Source organism: Strigops habroptila, chromosome 8 (genome assembly GCF_004027225.2).
Source record: "Strigops habroptila isolate Jane chromosome 8, bStrHab1.2.pri, whole genome shotgun sequence".
In the NCBI taxonomy this organism is placed as follows: domain Eukaryota; kingdom Metazoa; phylum Chordata; class Aves; order Psittaciformes; family Psittacidae; genus Strigops; species Strigops habroptila.
In genome coordinates, this window is record NC_044284.2 from 59,752,343 (window position 1) to 59,768,561 (window position 16,219).

General features: G+C 44.9%; 1 protein-coding gene across 1 annotated transcript in view; it reads left to right on the forward strand.

Moving 5' to 3' along the window:
• The window catches only part of NFIA (nuclear factor I A), a 256,674-nt gene that overhangs the window by 5,013 nt on the left and 235,442 nt on the right, over nucleotides 1–16,219 (forward strand). The window contains 1 exon segment of the mRNA XM_030494276.1: nucleotides 989–1,520. Within this exon segment, the coding sequence (XP_030350136.1) occupies nucleotides 989–1,520 (532 nt within the window).

Here is a 16,219-nt window from a genome sequence, read left to right on the forward strand (position 1 = left end):
TAATCGCGATTATTTTTGTGCCAAGGAAGAGGGGTGATCTTTAACTCATCGTTACACAAAGCAAGCAGTGTCTCTGGATGGCCAAACTAACTTTCCAAGTAGGGCATTTAGTTTTATATACATAAAAATGTGACACGAAGCATAGAGAAAAAAATTAATAATCTTCTGCATATTTGCTTAAGTTGCGCTCAGGTTTTCTGTTACCGTATTTTGCTTTTTTCCCTGTTTATTTTTATTTTGTGGGAAGCCTCAGAGTTTGGCTTGTCCAAATGTGCCTGAATATCAGGTTTTAATCTCTTTCTTTTGAATAAATATAAATAAAAATAAAAATTAATTCATGAGACTTGCATTTTCTAGGATTTTAGTGTTAGTTATTGCCGTGTGTGCAGGATAAATCGGCCGCGTTGCTTTCTACTCCCTTCACCGCTTAGGAACTGGATAGAAAACCAGCCTTCATTGTATTTGTATACGCCGCTATATTGGTGTTTTACTATACTGCCTGCTGCTATTTCCAAATATATCTTAGGGAAAGTTTTACTATACTTTAGACTTCCCCATACAAACATTGATTGGCATCCAAATGTTTAGGATTTGCCAAATTGGCGGGCATACGCTGGCTACACCGCAAGCAGCGGGGTCAGGGAGAGAGCAAAGAGAGATACGCGCTCCGCAAGTGGACTTGCAGCAGGGTTTTTAGCTTTTAACTCATTCTACCTTGTGTTTTTAAAGAGATTTGGGAACTGGGGAAAAGAACTCTTCATTGCACCCTTGGTTGAAGTTGGACCCTGTTTTTGGGAAGGTGGGAGCAGAGGTTTTGGGTTGGTGCGGCGGTGGCGGGTTGGGGTCTGTCAGCGAGGGGTACAAACCCTACGGCCCATAAAACATATAAACTCCCTCCTAATTCCCACCATCCCGGGAAAGCCCCATTTCTGGCAGCTTTTTGTTGATGGTTTCGATGACATCGCCCCTTCTCTGTAACTTTTTTCAGGATGAATTTCATCCCTTCATCGAAGCACTTCTGCCTCACGTCCGAGCGTTTGCATACACGTGGTTCAACCTGCAAGCCCGAAAAAGAAAATACTTCAAAAAACATGAAAAACGCATGTCAAAAGAGGAAGAGAGAGCCGTGAAGGACGAACTGCTAAGTGAAAAACCCGAGGTAAAGCAAAAATGGGCATCCAGACTTCTGGCAAAGCTCCGGAAAGATATCAGGCCTGAATTTCGGGAGGATTTTGTTCTCACAGTCACAGGAAAAAAGCCTCCGTGTTGCGTTCTTTCCAATCCAGACCAGAAGGGCAAGATGAGAAGAATTGACTGCCTTCGCCAGGCAGATAAGGTCTGGAGGTTGGACCTTGTTATGGTGATTTTATTTAAAGGTATTCCGCTCGAAAGTACTGATGGCGAGCGCCTTGTAAAGTCCCCACAGTGCTCTAACCCCGGGCTGTGCGTACAGCCCCACCATATAGGAGTTTCTGTTAAGGAACTCGATTTATATTTGGCATACTTTGTGCACGCAGCAGGTAAGTGCTTTTCTATACCACCTTCTCCAACTTTTCGGTTTATCTCCGTGCCGGGTGCCGTATCCCGGTGGCAGCTGCATGAGGTGGGGAGGGAGCAGGGAGTGCCGGTTATTGCCCTCCCCGGGGCAGCGAGGAGAGTGCTATGGGTGCCAAAACTCTCCCTTCTCACCCCTTTGATTTTTTTTTTTTGTGGTTTTTTAAGGTGCAGCCATGTAAAAGTGGCTCTCGTTTTCCCTGGGATAACGGCATTTTGGGCATCTTTCACAGGTGTTATCTTAAATGTTGTCCTAGGAGGGATTGCAGCCGGACGCGGCTTCCTATATTATCCTGGTTTGGGGGGAAAGCAGACTTTAATTTATTTTTTAAAAATAAATGTTTGTCTATGTTATGCACAAAGTAGTCTGAGAAGGCTAGAAGTGCCCGAGGCCTGTAGGTCAGGAGTACCGCATATCCTCACCTCACGGCGATGGGGAGTGTAAATCCCGCAGGATTGGGCTCGGAGGGAAAGGAGAAGACGATCTCTCGATAGCAAACCTAGTCATCAGGTCTGAGCGGCCACAAACCAACCCCCACGGTAACCCTATGGGGAAAAGGAGACATATAACCTCCCTAAAACATCACATTTTATACACCTAGAAGCTGAGCAGGTCTTGAAACAAATTCCTGGTTTGATAATATTGTGCTTATGGAGGGGAGGAACTGAAATGTTTTTGCATGTGATGAAAATTTTGGGATCTCCGACTCCAGCGCAAGGTACACCCTGGTACTTGGTGTGCTCAGAGGACGTGTAGTACGTTGACTGGATAAAATAATATGCCGTTGTAGTTCTCCTGAGTGATTATATCGCAGAAAAATGTGTGTGTATGAAGTGCTAGGCCCCGATTTTCATGTATGGTATGCGTAGGTCCTCATGGGTTTCAGCCTTACTTGCAAATCGAGGGGCTGGAAAAAAAGAAGAGCAGAGGAAAGAGGAATCGTGTTAGTAGAAACCGCTTCTATACGAATATATATCAGTAAGAAAACTAAGCAAATTACGGCGCTGGGAGCATGCATCTGCAATGCCAGCTTCTTCCAGAGGGTCTTGCGGAAAGTTTTGGCTACCTTAAAGTTTTTCTGCGCCGAGTTCTTGTTGCAATAGGCAGTGTTGCCGCTCTGATTTTATGGGTATGATTGGAAATAACTTCCGAGTATCCTCACGGTATTTCCTACAGATAAGCTGCAAAATTTACTTTGCACTTTGGTGCGATGTGGTAAATCGTATCGCACGTTTATGGCGAAGGGGAGGCATGCAAATATTGTGGAAAATTATTTATTTACCTTGCGATTTATTACGGAGCACAATGAAGGATGGATTACCAGTTAATGGCTAACCAAAGGGAGTTGGGGCTGGGGCATTGTGGGTCCCTTCCCATTCCATCACCATCCCCGAGGAGACCGGGGACTCGCATCCCTTTTGTCTGCCTGGGTTTCCTCCTCTACACAACAGAGCGGGGTGATGCGCTTAAAGCGCTTTGATACCCGCTGCTAAAAACATTATTTAAACTACTGTATGGCATGAAGGTTTTTATTATTTATATTTATATATGGTGTGGTACCAGTAAGTACTGGTCCGTATTGTGTTTCCCAAGTGAAAAGCAGGCTTATATGTGGTGTGAAAGTTGTTCATGGAAGCCAACGGTCTTGGTTTAGCCTGTGTGTAGGGTCACAAAAATGTAGGACGGGGGGAAAAGGACCATACGCAAAGGTACTCCGAGGAGCTTGAAGGGATCCTCTCCCTGTTACAACAGTCAGGCAACAGACATAAAAGTTCAGCATTGTGATTAGGGGTATACCATCTTATCAGCACGCTGTTGGCAAACAGCAGCCTTGATAGCGAACTCCTTTATTTCTGCCTTCATCGTCAACAGGCAGCAATTGCACTGATCGCTCTTCAGACTAAATGTTAGCACAAGGCTTAGGCTCGGGTTTTGGGGGTAGATCTGCGGTTTTGTGTGAGCAGCGACCGCACCGCGTCGCGTTTTCGGCCGTTGTTTGCTGATGGCACGCATCGCATTGTGCTCTTAATGCAGTAGCGTGTGCTGGCGTATTCCCTGCTAAACCTCACTGGGGAGGGGGACAAAATGATTTTTAGGAGGTAGCGCAGCATGGTCGCTGTCTCCATCGCTTCACAGAGGTGTATCTAAAGCCTCCCTTGTAGGCTACCTCCTTTTTTCCCCCTTTTTTTCCCCTTTTTTTTCCCCCCTCCGATGTTTCCCAGCAGTCTTTGTTACACCTGAACATTGGCCAAGTTGACAGCCATTGGTTCCCGCAGACCCGCAGTAATGGCAGCTTGTGCCGGGTGCGCAACAGGAAAATTACAAAAGAAAAGGAAAAAATATTAAGGGATCCTTTGTCTCCAACTCCATCAGGCCTCGCTTCCCAAATATATGGACCGCTTCGTTGTAAGGAGGAAGTCGCCAGCGCAAATATTAGGTAGGCTGGTCAACTTACATATAGCGGATTTGACAAGCATCTGCTATAGTACAGAAGATTTGTAAACACTAAACAATGTTTTTACCTCCTTAAAAGTTTTGAGAAGTTGCCAGTATTGGCAGGAGGCACAGACTCCGAAACGTGCTTGAAGATACGTGCCAAAACCATTGTGACCTTTTCACCCATAGTGCTCGCTTCTCTTTTTCTTGTTTTTTTTATTCTTCCCTCCCCTGCTCTTCATCTTCTTTTTTTTGGGGGGCGAAATATTCTCTTCCAAGATGCCCTTATTCGAGTTGACTTCGGCAGCAAGATGTCCCTTTCCTTCTAAACATGTACGATAATTATTGCTTTGAATCCACGCTTTTTCTTCAGTAGGCACTATCATCTGTAAGGGAACACATGTGCACGGATTTAAATAGTGCTTCTTACAAAGCTACTGAAATCAATTATTCCCTTTAAGAACTGGCTGGAAAGAGAAAACAAAAATATGCAAATAGGCAAACTACATGTCATTTTTGTTAAATAAAAAGTAAAAAAACCAAAAAAATATAAAAGGAAAGGAAGATCGGTGTTTTGTGAATTAGAGGTTGACCAAAAAATGTATTGAAATTTAGAGTATTGCTCTCAGTTTGCAGTTTCTAATCTGCTTAACTAAAAGCAGGCAGCATTTTCATACCCTGAACTTGGGTTGGCTTTTTAGTTTTCACTTATTCTGCGCTTGTATCAAATGACAAGTTGGAAACCATTGTGGCAAACCGTTTTCTTTGTGGGAGTCGAACAGTAAAGCTAATTTATGACCGGTCCTTTACCAGATGATCTGTATCAGAATCTACAATATACTAGGCACGTGGCAAGGTCACAATTTAAGTTGTTAAGGTCACAACCTTAGCCACCAGGCATTTGACCTTTTAGATAAAGTTAACCTTTGTTCATTAGTAGGCACTCAACCGAGAACTTTCTGGAGTTTTTTACTGCTTTGGAGTTCCTTCTGCTAATGTGATCAGATTGGAGGACAGATTCGCAATGGAAGTAGTTAAATTTTGTGAGAGGTCAGAGTTTTTTGAGGCTTCTCCAGTGGATGAAGCTGGATGGCAGGCCGGGAGGCGATGCTGCAGTGCCCGGATTGGTGTTTTGAACAGCCATCATTATGCGCTTTGGGCGAGAATTAAGCTAGCAAGGTATTTGTGGCAGAGAAAATCTTTTAATCTTTCGGAAGGACATTTAAAAATCCCAAGTTTAAGAAAAATCTGCGGGTAGGGTTTTATTGACATGAGCTCATTTTGCTATTGGTGTTTAGAACAGAAGCCAGCGAAGATGCGAGAAGTCAGCCTTATTTCTGCGCCTGTGAAAATTTACTTAGCCCCTGAATATGCTCTATGGCTAATTGCCTGGGCAATAGTATATAGCACATGACCTTGAACTTTAAGCAGACCCATTTTACGTTCTATCAGTGGATATAAAATATTTCCACTTGGACCACCACAAAAGAGGTATCGATGGGAATAACCCAAAGATTGGTTAATGCTGAGAGTGGCTGCAGATAGCCAAAATACCCATGGAGGTATTGGGGCATCCAAAAGGTACACACAAGGCTTTGCGTTGTAATCTTTTAGTGCAATTGGTATTGATTGTTGCTGCATTAATCCTGTTAATAGCCGCAGCTGGCCCGGCGTGTTGCAGGGATGTGAGAGGTGTCCTGACAATACTGTACATCACCAAAAGAGCTGTCGCAGCGTCTTGAACTCCTGAGAGCTGCTGAGCAAAAGTGGAGCATTCGACGGTGGAAACTATTGCTGGCTCCTATAGAAGCACACACACCATATTGTTTACTTAATTACGCCGTAGCGAAGGCTTGGTTTTAATTATTTAGCTGACTTTCCCGCTTTGCTGTGATACCACATTTATTATTTAATTTAAAATCAAAAGGACCATGCCACTGTTAGGTTTTGATGCATTTTACTTTTGTTTTGGCTACGTTATTGTCATTCCATCGTACAGTAATCCAGATAGCCGTGATATGCAGATTGGCCAGATGGTCATGTTAACAGATTGAGAACCTACTTCCCACTGCTAAAGAGCAGGTGTAAGATCAGTGGGCTTTTCCCCCCCCTCCCTGTCCTTTCCTCCCAAGTTTCAACCAAAATGCTCTTTAGACAGCTCATAATGGTAGTTAAAAAGGGGCACATTTCAAATGGTGCTTGTTCAGCGGAGGTAATATGTAACATATATGTTGCTTTTACACATATCTAAAGACTTTTAAACCATCCGTGACATTCCCTCCATACATAAAATATCTACTCCCAGCCCATGGCTGTTCCAGCGTACATCCAAAACGGTCCTTAAAGTTTTGTTTGTGGTGTTAAGAGTTCCTGCACATTTCTACAGGCAGATTACATTTACTCTTACCAAAAAATACTCAGCCAGCTTTGCAGCAGGTATTGCACATGCTTTCCCTGTGCAGGGCTCCCTGTGCACGCCGAGGGGAATCTGCAAAGTTCAGTGTTTAGCTGAGATTTTAATGTTTGGGGCTCATAGGTGTTAGGGTTTTTTCCTACGTTAATTTTTGCCATGGTGAGACATGTATAGTTCTAAAGAAAAAAGTGAAACGAAGACATCTCCTCGTGTTTCTTCAAGGAATACCAGGAGAAGGCAGGTTTTGCCTTGCTTTAGCCTTATAAAAGGTGCCCGTAAAAAGTCAGTGGTGGGAGCCTGGGTCTGTATCTTAGTTGGGATAGGTGGAGAGATCACAGCTACAGCTCCTCGACACCCCAAATTTCATGCACCCGCCTATCACGGGTATGCACGAAACACGGTGATCCACACACCCTGTGTGGTGCAGAGAGATATCTCCATCTATCGATGCTCCCTGCTTTGGGGAGCGGGACCGGGTGCTCTCTGCAGCCACAAGCAGGGTAGTAGCTGACAGAAGCAGGATTTAGGTGGGACAACTGCTCTCCCCGCGCTGTTGTAACTGAGCCAGTGAGTATCCGTGATAATTCAGATACTAACTGGTGCGGCACTCGGCACGGTCTGCTCTATCACGAACCCCTGGCAGGAGTTCAGTCATGTGGTTTAGCTTTCCCTTTTCTCCAACAACAACAACAGCAACAACAAATAAACACGGGATAAAGACGTATTTCATATGCCCAGGATGTTTTCCAGGTGATGGGTTCTGCCGGTATAAGGGCGCGTTGTTTCCATACCTCCCTGCCCCGGTGGGCTTTGAGGTGCAGAAGCAGAAGCCTTTGAATGGCAAGAAAGTTGCCCAACACTGCTGGCTTTTCTACAAGTGACTGCACTTTTATATTTCCCTTCTTTTCCACCCAATGATGAATAGCATTAATTTAGATCTATTTAAGGCGAGTGTGGGAGAAACCACAATCTTTGTTGTGGTCACTGCTGTACACAGCGGGGCTGAATGTTTCTCTTGGTTGAGGCCTCAAAGCTGAATCTGGAGAACCCAAAACATCGTGTCAGCTTTTCAAACCCTTCAAAGAGACAGTGGAATCCTAATTGTTCCTAAAACCCGCTATTTATTATTACAGTTATGTATTTTCTCCCCATTCGGATGTAAAGGAAAGGGCATCCCTCACTTTCCATGCCTTGAGCTTCTTCTCAGCTCCTCCTCCTCCTCCCCTCAATGCTTCGAGTTCAGGCACTGGCAGAGGCTTTTGCAACCAGCAGACAAACCCCAGCCCTGCGCTCTGTAAATCCTCAACTCCTTCCCAAAAGCCTGTGCTTTGCCACACACATCCCAAAGTTGGACCCTCCGGGGCATGGGGACAGCTTTTGGGGCATCCTCGTTGGGAGCCGCGGTCCGGCTCTGCCCCCGCTCCCTTCCACACAGGCAAGGGCTGGAATTGCTGATTAAATTACAGGCTGTAAATTCAGGGCAAATTATTTTAGCCTCCTAACAGCAGCCGACCTTGAAGGTTTCCTTACGACAGTGAGGGCTCTCGGTAGATAAGAGTTGTCGGTGGACTAAAATTCATTTTAATCGCTTTGGGTTTTCCGTTCATGTGATGCTCTTCACTCATTTCATCTTTGGTTATTGTGAATTATCACCTCCATTACTGCAGGCCACCAAAAAGCCCGGCTGGGATCACCACATGGGTCATGGTGCCCGTGATGTGCGGGGCAGTTTGATCCCAGCAAGTTCTTTGGGGAGGATTGCAGCGTTTTATGCCCAATTGCCAGGGCAGCACCCGGACCGATCCCTTCATCACAATGTAATTAATTTTGGAGAGATAACAGCGTATTTATATATTTTTTGGAAGTATTTCTAGCCAGCATCGCTCCATGTCCCCACCCAGGGGATGGACGATGCTCAGCCCCATGCATGGCACGTAGGAGGAGGACGTGGCGCCCATAGAGCAAGCGGATTTGGGCTGGATTTGTAGCCGCTGTCTGTAAAATCCATGAGGGCCGAGGGCCTCCATTTTGTGTGCCAGGCTCTCACGTGCGAGTGCAAAATGGAGAGCGGCACAGTTGAGTTTTGCCTATCGCGAAGCGTGTGGACAGCGTTGCCCGCGGTCCCTGCACCACCGCAGTGACACAGACCCACAGCAAGGCCCAGGAAGGGATATCCTGAGCATATACATCCATTAGTTCATCCTAAGAGTGTCTCGGTCTCTTCTTTGGGTCCTTAATATCCACTCTTTCGGTCCGAGTGCTATCCCGGTGTCACAGCAAGGCATATTGGCACTCGGGCCGGTACAACGGGCCATGGGGAGTCGTTCCCGCTTCCCGGCGGGCTTCGGTCCACATCAGTGCCATTAGATTAGCAAGATAAAAATCAAGACGGGTTTAATGACATGCTAGTCTGAAAGTTTCCTGGACTTTATTGTTCATAACTTGGACTTGAGTCGGGTTATTTACACATGAGGATTAAAAAGCTGCAAACAACTGTGTGATTTTTAGGGACTGAAAGCAATTAGCATATGTGGGTAGGAGGATACACTGCGTGTCTGCGTTCCTTTAAAATATAAATCACAGTTATTTAATTATGTTTTGAGAGGGCAGATTTAAGGATATACTGCAAAATGCATTACCTATTATACCAACACCATAATCTTATTAACCTTGCTTTCTACTTTTTAATTTTATTGTGCACCCTGTACCACTCTTATGATATCAAAAATAATTACTTGGAGGATACATGATGTCAGAGGTCCAATATGACATTTATCTTCACAAGTGAGGAGACGGCTATCTCGTGCATTGCATAGCAGCACGGGAGGCATCAGGCAGGTCCACACTGGGGAAAGGAAGCAAAGAGAAGTATCATCAGATGCTGTTTAATGTGTATAGGCAGGTTTGTGTTGTAGCCGAGGGCTGGCTTGACCAAACTTGATGCAATTCAGCATCCACAAGCCTCCCGCAATAGAAGGGCTGAATGTTTTACTCACATGTGCCATATAACTCCCATAGGTGAGCCAATATTTTAAGGCGGCTCCATGCATCCATCCCCGATCCCAGTTGGATCTCCTGTTAAACCCTGTGTTCTCCATCCCATCCCTCCTCAGGGCAGTGCCTCTCTCATTTTTTGATCCATCTCTCCTCATGTCTGATATGTGTTGATATTTCCCCCTTTATTTTGTGAGGAATGGGTGAGGGTGATGGGTGAGGGGAAACAAACGCCATAATAATATCCCTTTTCAGAAGAATATAGTTTAATTTTGTGTGTGCGTGCAGCAGCTGCCATTGGCAAGCTGTCGTCTTTGTTGCCATGGGCTTTTTTTTCCTCTTTTTTTTCTCTTTGCATGCGTGCCAGAACATGATTGGATGTTTCAGCATGTTCATGTTTTGGGGTGAGATATATCTGTAGCAAAGCACATAATCGTCATGGGATTGGTGGGTGTCCAAGGCAGGGTTACTCAGCCAGGTGAGCTGGGAGTGGTGCGAGCGTGGTACCTGGTGGTTGTGTGGTTGATGAGATAAAACCCACTGGTGCCATGGATTTTTTGGTGATGTAAAAGGGTTGTTTGAAAGCGTCACAGGAGGGTGTATCACCGAGGTCTCCTCCAGCAAGACACCCATAGGGAGCAACAGGAAGCCCCTGGTGTTAGCAGTCAGTGGGTTTCTCCTGCCCATCTCACTCACCTGGTCTACACATCCCATGGGAAGTTGTCTCCATCCCCGGCTCCCACTTACGCCGGTGAGTTTGTGCGGCCTGAGCCCCGGTGATACACAGGCTCCAGGCAGGGCTGGTGGATGGAGCACACCTTCCGTGGGGCATAAAACCAGTGCGGCATCACCCATGAGAGCTGAAGGTGACAGAAAATCCTCCAGACCTGCCACTTAGCCCTGGCCGCAGAGGTGTAGTTAGTGTTTGTTCCGCTCCTTTGTTTCTTTCATTCATCATATTCATAGTATGCTTATAGCATCAGTATCTAAACAAAGTCTAAATCTGCTCTGCATTGGACTCCGTGCTGCACATCTCTCTTCTCATCCCAGCCACCGTTGCCGCATGTTAAGTATGGTTGGACTCGATGATCTTAAAGGTCTTTTCCAACAAAAATGGTTCTAAGTAACACACGATGGGAGAGCAGGAGCCCGGGAAACCCACCATGGAGTTGCGGGGATCATTACTAGGTGCAAAATGCATTTGCAAACTTGGGAGAAATATTTAATAGGGAGGCATTTCCATACATCCCTCGTAGGCTCGGACTAGTCCCAAACCAGCAAGCAGAAAGTTTACAGGGCAAGCGCAGGCACTGTGCACAATCTGCTCAAGGTTTCAGGAGAAAGAAAGGATGAAGAATTACATGTAAAGTGTTGAGACAGCCTCATTCATGTTGTATTTTCCTGCGTCTACAGATTTAGTCTTGTGTGTGAGGGACAGATAATGAGCTGTGTTAGCTTCGTAATAAACATCGTGTCTGGTTGCATTACCATTTTTATGTTTAAAGCCAGTACATGTGTTACAAAATACCTTTCGGTGCACTGAAAGAACAGGGATGAACCCCTGCAAAGGTATCAAAAGAAAAGTTAGATAGTTGCTCCATTTATTGTCTAGATGAACAGTTACCGGAGATTTTAATGCAGAAATACGTTGTCATTGAGTTTTTATCCTAATGATATTCGCTTGGAATTTTGTCTGATCTTTTTACCCAATAAGGTTTTAATTTGATATGGAAGAAAACAGCCAAATCCCTAAGCGATGCTGGAAACTTAGGGTAAAATTTAAATTTAATTCAGTTCTTCTTTTCTTTTAAGGCAAAGTAGTTTCAAGTAAATCAGAAGAATGAATTCTTTGTATCGGGATGCTTTTCTGAAGCCCAGCTATTGTTGGGATCCCTTTTAGGGAGGATAGCTACTGCAATGCTTTTATTGTGTGATGGCAAGGACTTTTCCTGACGCGATGAGGACTTCATTAAAAATAGCCAACAAACCTATTTACGTTTGTTTCTGTGTTAAAAAGTATAAAGTAGTTGTTGCTTGTCTAAAGAGTAAATCCCACATAATTTTATTTGAAAGCTTCACCGGTGGCTTGCCTGGCTGTGAGAGAATCAGCTTCAGTAGCAGCTCGTAGATTGGGTATTGCTAGAAAAGTTGGGAAAAATACAGGGCAGTCAGATAAGAAGTGGGATTTTTGTGGTCAAGACCTTTTTTTTGCTGTAGAGAAGGACATCAGCTTCAACAAATGCAGTTAGAAACACCCAGCCACAGAGCTCAGTGCTTTTTGGGGATGCAGACTTGCACCTCAGAAGTACATCTTCAAGGTGTCTGTTCTTCGTAATGTGGATATGTGAGTGTGATATATAGGCAAAATAATATGCTCAATGTCCATTTGAAACATGGACATTGGTTTTTTTTCCGTTCAAAAGCTGGAGGTCAAAATTGTGATAGGAACTGAGAGTGGACCAGTTATTTTCCACATACATGGTCTTAAATAATAAACTCCTCTATAAAAACATGAGATGTGTCTCAGCAATGAGCAGTCCCACGGCGTGAAGCTGTCTGGCTGTGGGATGAGGATGGCACGAGCAAGGTCCCCGTCCCACAAGGAACTTGGTTATCTGCTGCGGTCCCGTATGGTACAAAGCTGAGGGCTGTTTGCGTGCTGCAGAGTGGGATGCGCAGATCTCCCTGCAGTGGGATGCTGTGGGCATGGCCCTGGAGAAAACAACTATATTGAGTTTTCATTCCTGAAGATTTTCCATGGGATGGGTCGCTAAGAAACTCCCACTTTTCTCCCCGTTCCTGGCTGGATCTCTCTGTGTTACTGCCCTTTGTAAGCAGTTTCATTTGCCGAGGCTTGCAGCTGAGTTATCCTCAGTTATCCTTCATCCCCGCTGCAGGCCACCGAGCTTGTGCAGTCCAGCCAGGCTTGGGTTCCAGCAGGAGGGATGGGATTAGGAAAGGCATAAGCACCAGCGATGCAAAGCCAGGACACACTTGGAAAACGCACTTTTGGAAAGAGTGAAATGAGTCAGAGTTTGAAAAGAAAGCGGGATGTTTCTGTCCATGCGGTTCTGAAACATGGGGCTGCGAGATCTTTGAGTTGATAAATGTGCTTTGAAAGCCTCACAAAACTTTCCCTGGCTGCACAAGCACTATCTAATATTAATAATATTTCCTCATTAAAAGGGATGAAGCATTTCTCAGACAGTCTTGCTCATGTACATCACCTTTTGAATGAGCTTTGCCTACCGTAGCAACTTCAGGGAACTTTCCAGCTTCGTGCTGGGGCCGCTGTCGCGGCTTGAGGATGGGTCAGTGGCCACAGAGGCATTTAACATTTTATTTGCCTCCTATACCGATTGCTGTGATGACCTGTTTGTTTGGATTATATGTCTTTTTCATATTTAATAAAAAAAGGGAAAAAAAAGGAAAACAAAGGAAGTACAGTGCTGTGCACAGAACAGTTATTAAAAACAGTTGGGAAGCATATAAAAGGTACTGTTTGTGTGAGAAACGGGACAGCTGTGATGGTCTATTGGGAAAGTGTGTACAGATGGTGGTAGGGAGGGGAATGATGACTACATGGCTGATAAATGAAATACAAAAAGCATTAAATTGGTGATCTTTTTAAAGAGTACACTTTTGGTTAGCATTTTTGGTGCATCATTAGGGCTCTTTGTCTGCCTCTTATTTAGCCAGGAAGTGCGACTGTCTTCGCACATTTGGGGCTCTGATTTTGTTTACAAATAAGGAGTCTGTGTAATAAATCACATACCATGGAATTATTAAAGAAGATAATTAAGCGCACGGTTTTCCCTACATTGGGAATGGCACAGGATCGTCCTAAAGACCTGACAATACCACAAATGCAGTTGGGCTCGAATTAGTTACGGGAACACGTGGGATTTCCTGGAGCCTAAATGGATTTCTTTGTTTTGCAAGAAGTGGGACCGGCGGCGCGAGCTGGGTTTGAGTAGTGAGGCTTCGGCGTTTGGAAACCACAGGAGGAAGATCACTTGGCATTTTGGCTTTGTTTTGAATTAATTTAGAGTACCAAAGGTGATGGCACACAGTGACCAGTGACCAGCCGTGGTACCTGAGTGTTGCTGGGGCTCTAAGGGGATGCAGGGCGTCCCTTGGCTTCATAGGGACCTCTTTTGGAGGAGGCAATGAAGGAAAGAGGGAGGGAGAGTCGGAGATAAAATTTTAACCTGTAGTTCACAGGAGAGGGATCCCCATCTTCCAGTCCTTAGCAGAGCTTTATCACGTCCCTTATCATGAAGCTCATTTATTGGGGGCTAATAGAAAGGAAGGCAATATCTGTGTATTTCGGCACACTGTGATGAAGCAGAGATGGTCACTCAAATGCTGCAAACCTCGATGCTGAGAGTTTTTAAACTAATAGGCAAAATAATCCACGTCCTCCTGGTGTTTCATCCAGTTTCCAGCTGAAATAATTCCCGGTTTCCCTTCGCCTTCCCTCTCACCCACCCGTTGCTTCGTGTTCCTGCTCATTGTTTCTGGGTGCCATCAATAGACGAAAGCATTTTCCTTAATAATAAATAGCCTTCGGTAATGCCGTGCTTTTCCATGAACCAGCCCGGTGTCCGGAAGCTGTGTTGGCCCCAGCTGTACCATTGTCCCTCTCTTGGTGGGGACAGACCATCAGCAACCTCAGCACCCTGTTTCAGGGGTGCCTTCAAGTGGTGCAAAAAGGGGGTTCAGCAAACTTCTGTCAGAAGAATCTTCCTAGAGGGAATTTTTCCAAAGCCTTGTTGGTTACAGGTTTATTGTTGCTCTGAATTTTGTTGATTTACAAACCTTCCAAAACTTTTGCATGAGACTTTGGGGTTTATTTGCTCTCTTGACAGGGTACCACAAACTCCTCTTGTTACTAGACTTGATGAACGACATGTTTCACTGGACCTTTTTTTTTGGGGCCGAGTAAATTTCCTTCTGCATTTCTACATTTTCTTGAAATGTAGAATAAAGAAAGATTTTAGGAAGGCTTAATGTGAAGAAAATGTATGACAACTTGATAGATTGCTTGGGACTTCAGTGCAGTAATTGTACAAAGTAGGTTGCAATTTTTTCTTACAGATGCAATGTATTAAAAAGAACAATAGACAAAGAGACGCATAGCACAAGGATGTAGAGAGTGTGTTGGCCAACCTCTACAAATTTGTTCCAAATTCCAATTATTAAACATCACAAAAACATATTTATTGCAGTAAGATTGTACGTTTTCTTGGCTGATCAGGTCTTGAGTCGTATGTGGGGGTTTTGTATACCTTTTCCATAAATAATGCTTTTTACTAAGAAAACAGCCCATTCCATTTGCAGGTCATGATGAAGGGACAATTTAGCAATATCTGGGCGTGTATAAAATGCCTTGAGTTGAAGATGGTTCCTTCTAATAAGTGATTATTTTTTACCAGGATGAATGTATCCTCTTGTATAGCTTCACTAACTACACAAGTCTAAGAGGTCTTCTAGGAGCTGCACTGATGGGTACCCCAGAGGCAGCAGAAACAAGCAGTTGTTGGAGATGCTGCTATGATACCTCTTGGTGATACAAGTCCAGCTTCACTCCTGGCCTTGCAAATGGCCACTGACAATGGCCTCTTCAGGTGGAGACACAAGTGAGGATGAGTTTAGAAATACAGAGGTCTCCCTCCTCCTTTTCCGCAGTGCAGAGCATGCGTTGCACAAGGCATCTGCTTACCAAAGCCAGCGATGGGAAGCCAGGTTTCTCTGCCAGCTTGCACAAAAGTGGTTTTACCCACTGTCCCTGAGAGCAAAATTAGGCTCTGAGCTGTTCGTGCTGGGTGTGTGGGTCTCCTCCAAATCCTCATCAGAGCAACCGGGTGCAGAGCCCACCGCCGTTATCCAGCCGCTATTTCAGTCTCTCCTTCGGGAAGTGCTGCCAACCACGAGGGAGGGGGCAGCCATACAATATATGTGGTCTCTTGATACTGCCTGGAGCTTTGAAAGGAAAGGTTAATTCTTACTGAAGCAGTGATTTGTGTCTTTGATTACTTACTGATTTTGAACTCATGAAAATAATTCTCTAATGATTGCAGTTGACGGAGAGCCGATCCGTGTTGTACGGCTCTGGTTTACAACTTGTGTTCCCAAACTTTTTTTTTCCTCCTTTTTCTATCTTCCGTTGTTTTCTCCTTTGCTGTAGTGGACTCAGTCCTGCCCAGAACACAGGACCCTCATCTCCATTTGAGATTGGGTAATGCCCATCCCTGGAGCCAGAGCCCTGTCCCTGGCAGGGTCTGGGCAGAGCAATGCTACTCCCATCAGCAGACTACAGGAAGGCAACTATGAAGAGTAGAAAGCTATTAAGCAGTCAGGTTTTTATTATGCTTTAGTGTTTTGTTTAAGTCTGTTCTTAATTGGTTGATTAATGTAAGTGAAGTCCTTTTCTCCCCCACCATCTCTACAGATGGCAAATGGTAGGTCCCAACTGTCATTGTGCGCAAAAAAGGTTATGGTTCAAAGTCAGAGATACAGAGATACCACGATAATCAATCATAGGAACTTGTCTCGCTGTGCCCAGCCAGGCAAAAGTTAGGCTTGGTAGTAATATTCCCTCCAAACCCATCCGGAGGAATTTCTTTACACTTTTATTTCGGGGGGGACAAGTTGCTGCAAACTTCTTGCTGCCAGATCTGGGGCATTGCAATAAATCCAGGCAGAGCTGCGAGTGGCCTCGGTGCTGGTTAGCATAGCCAGGGCTTTTCTTCTCAGCATCCTTCTCCTTGCCAGGGTCTGTGTGAAAGCAGCCCGTGAACCTCGCTGCTGAAAAATGA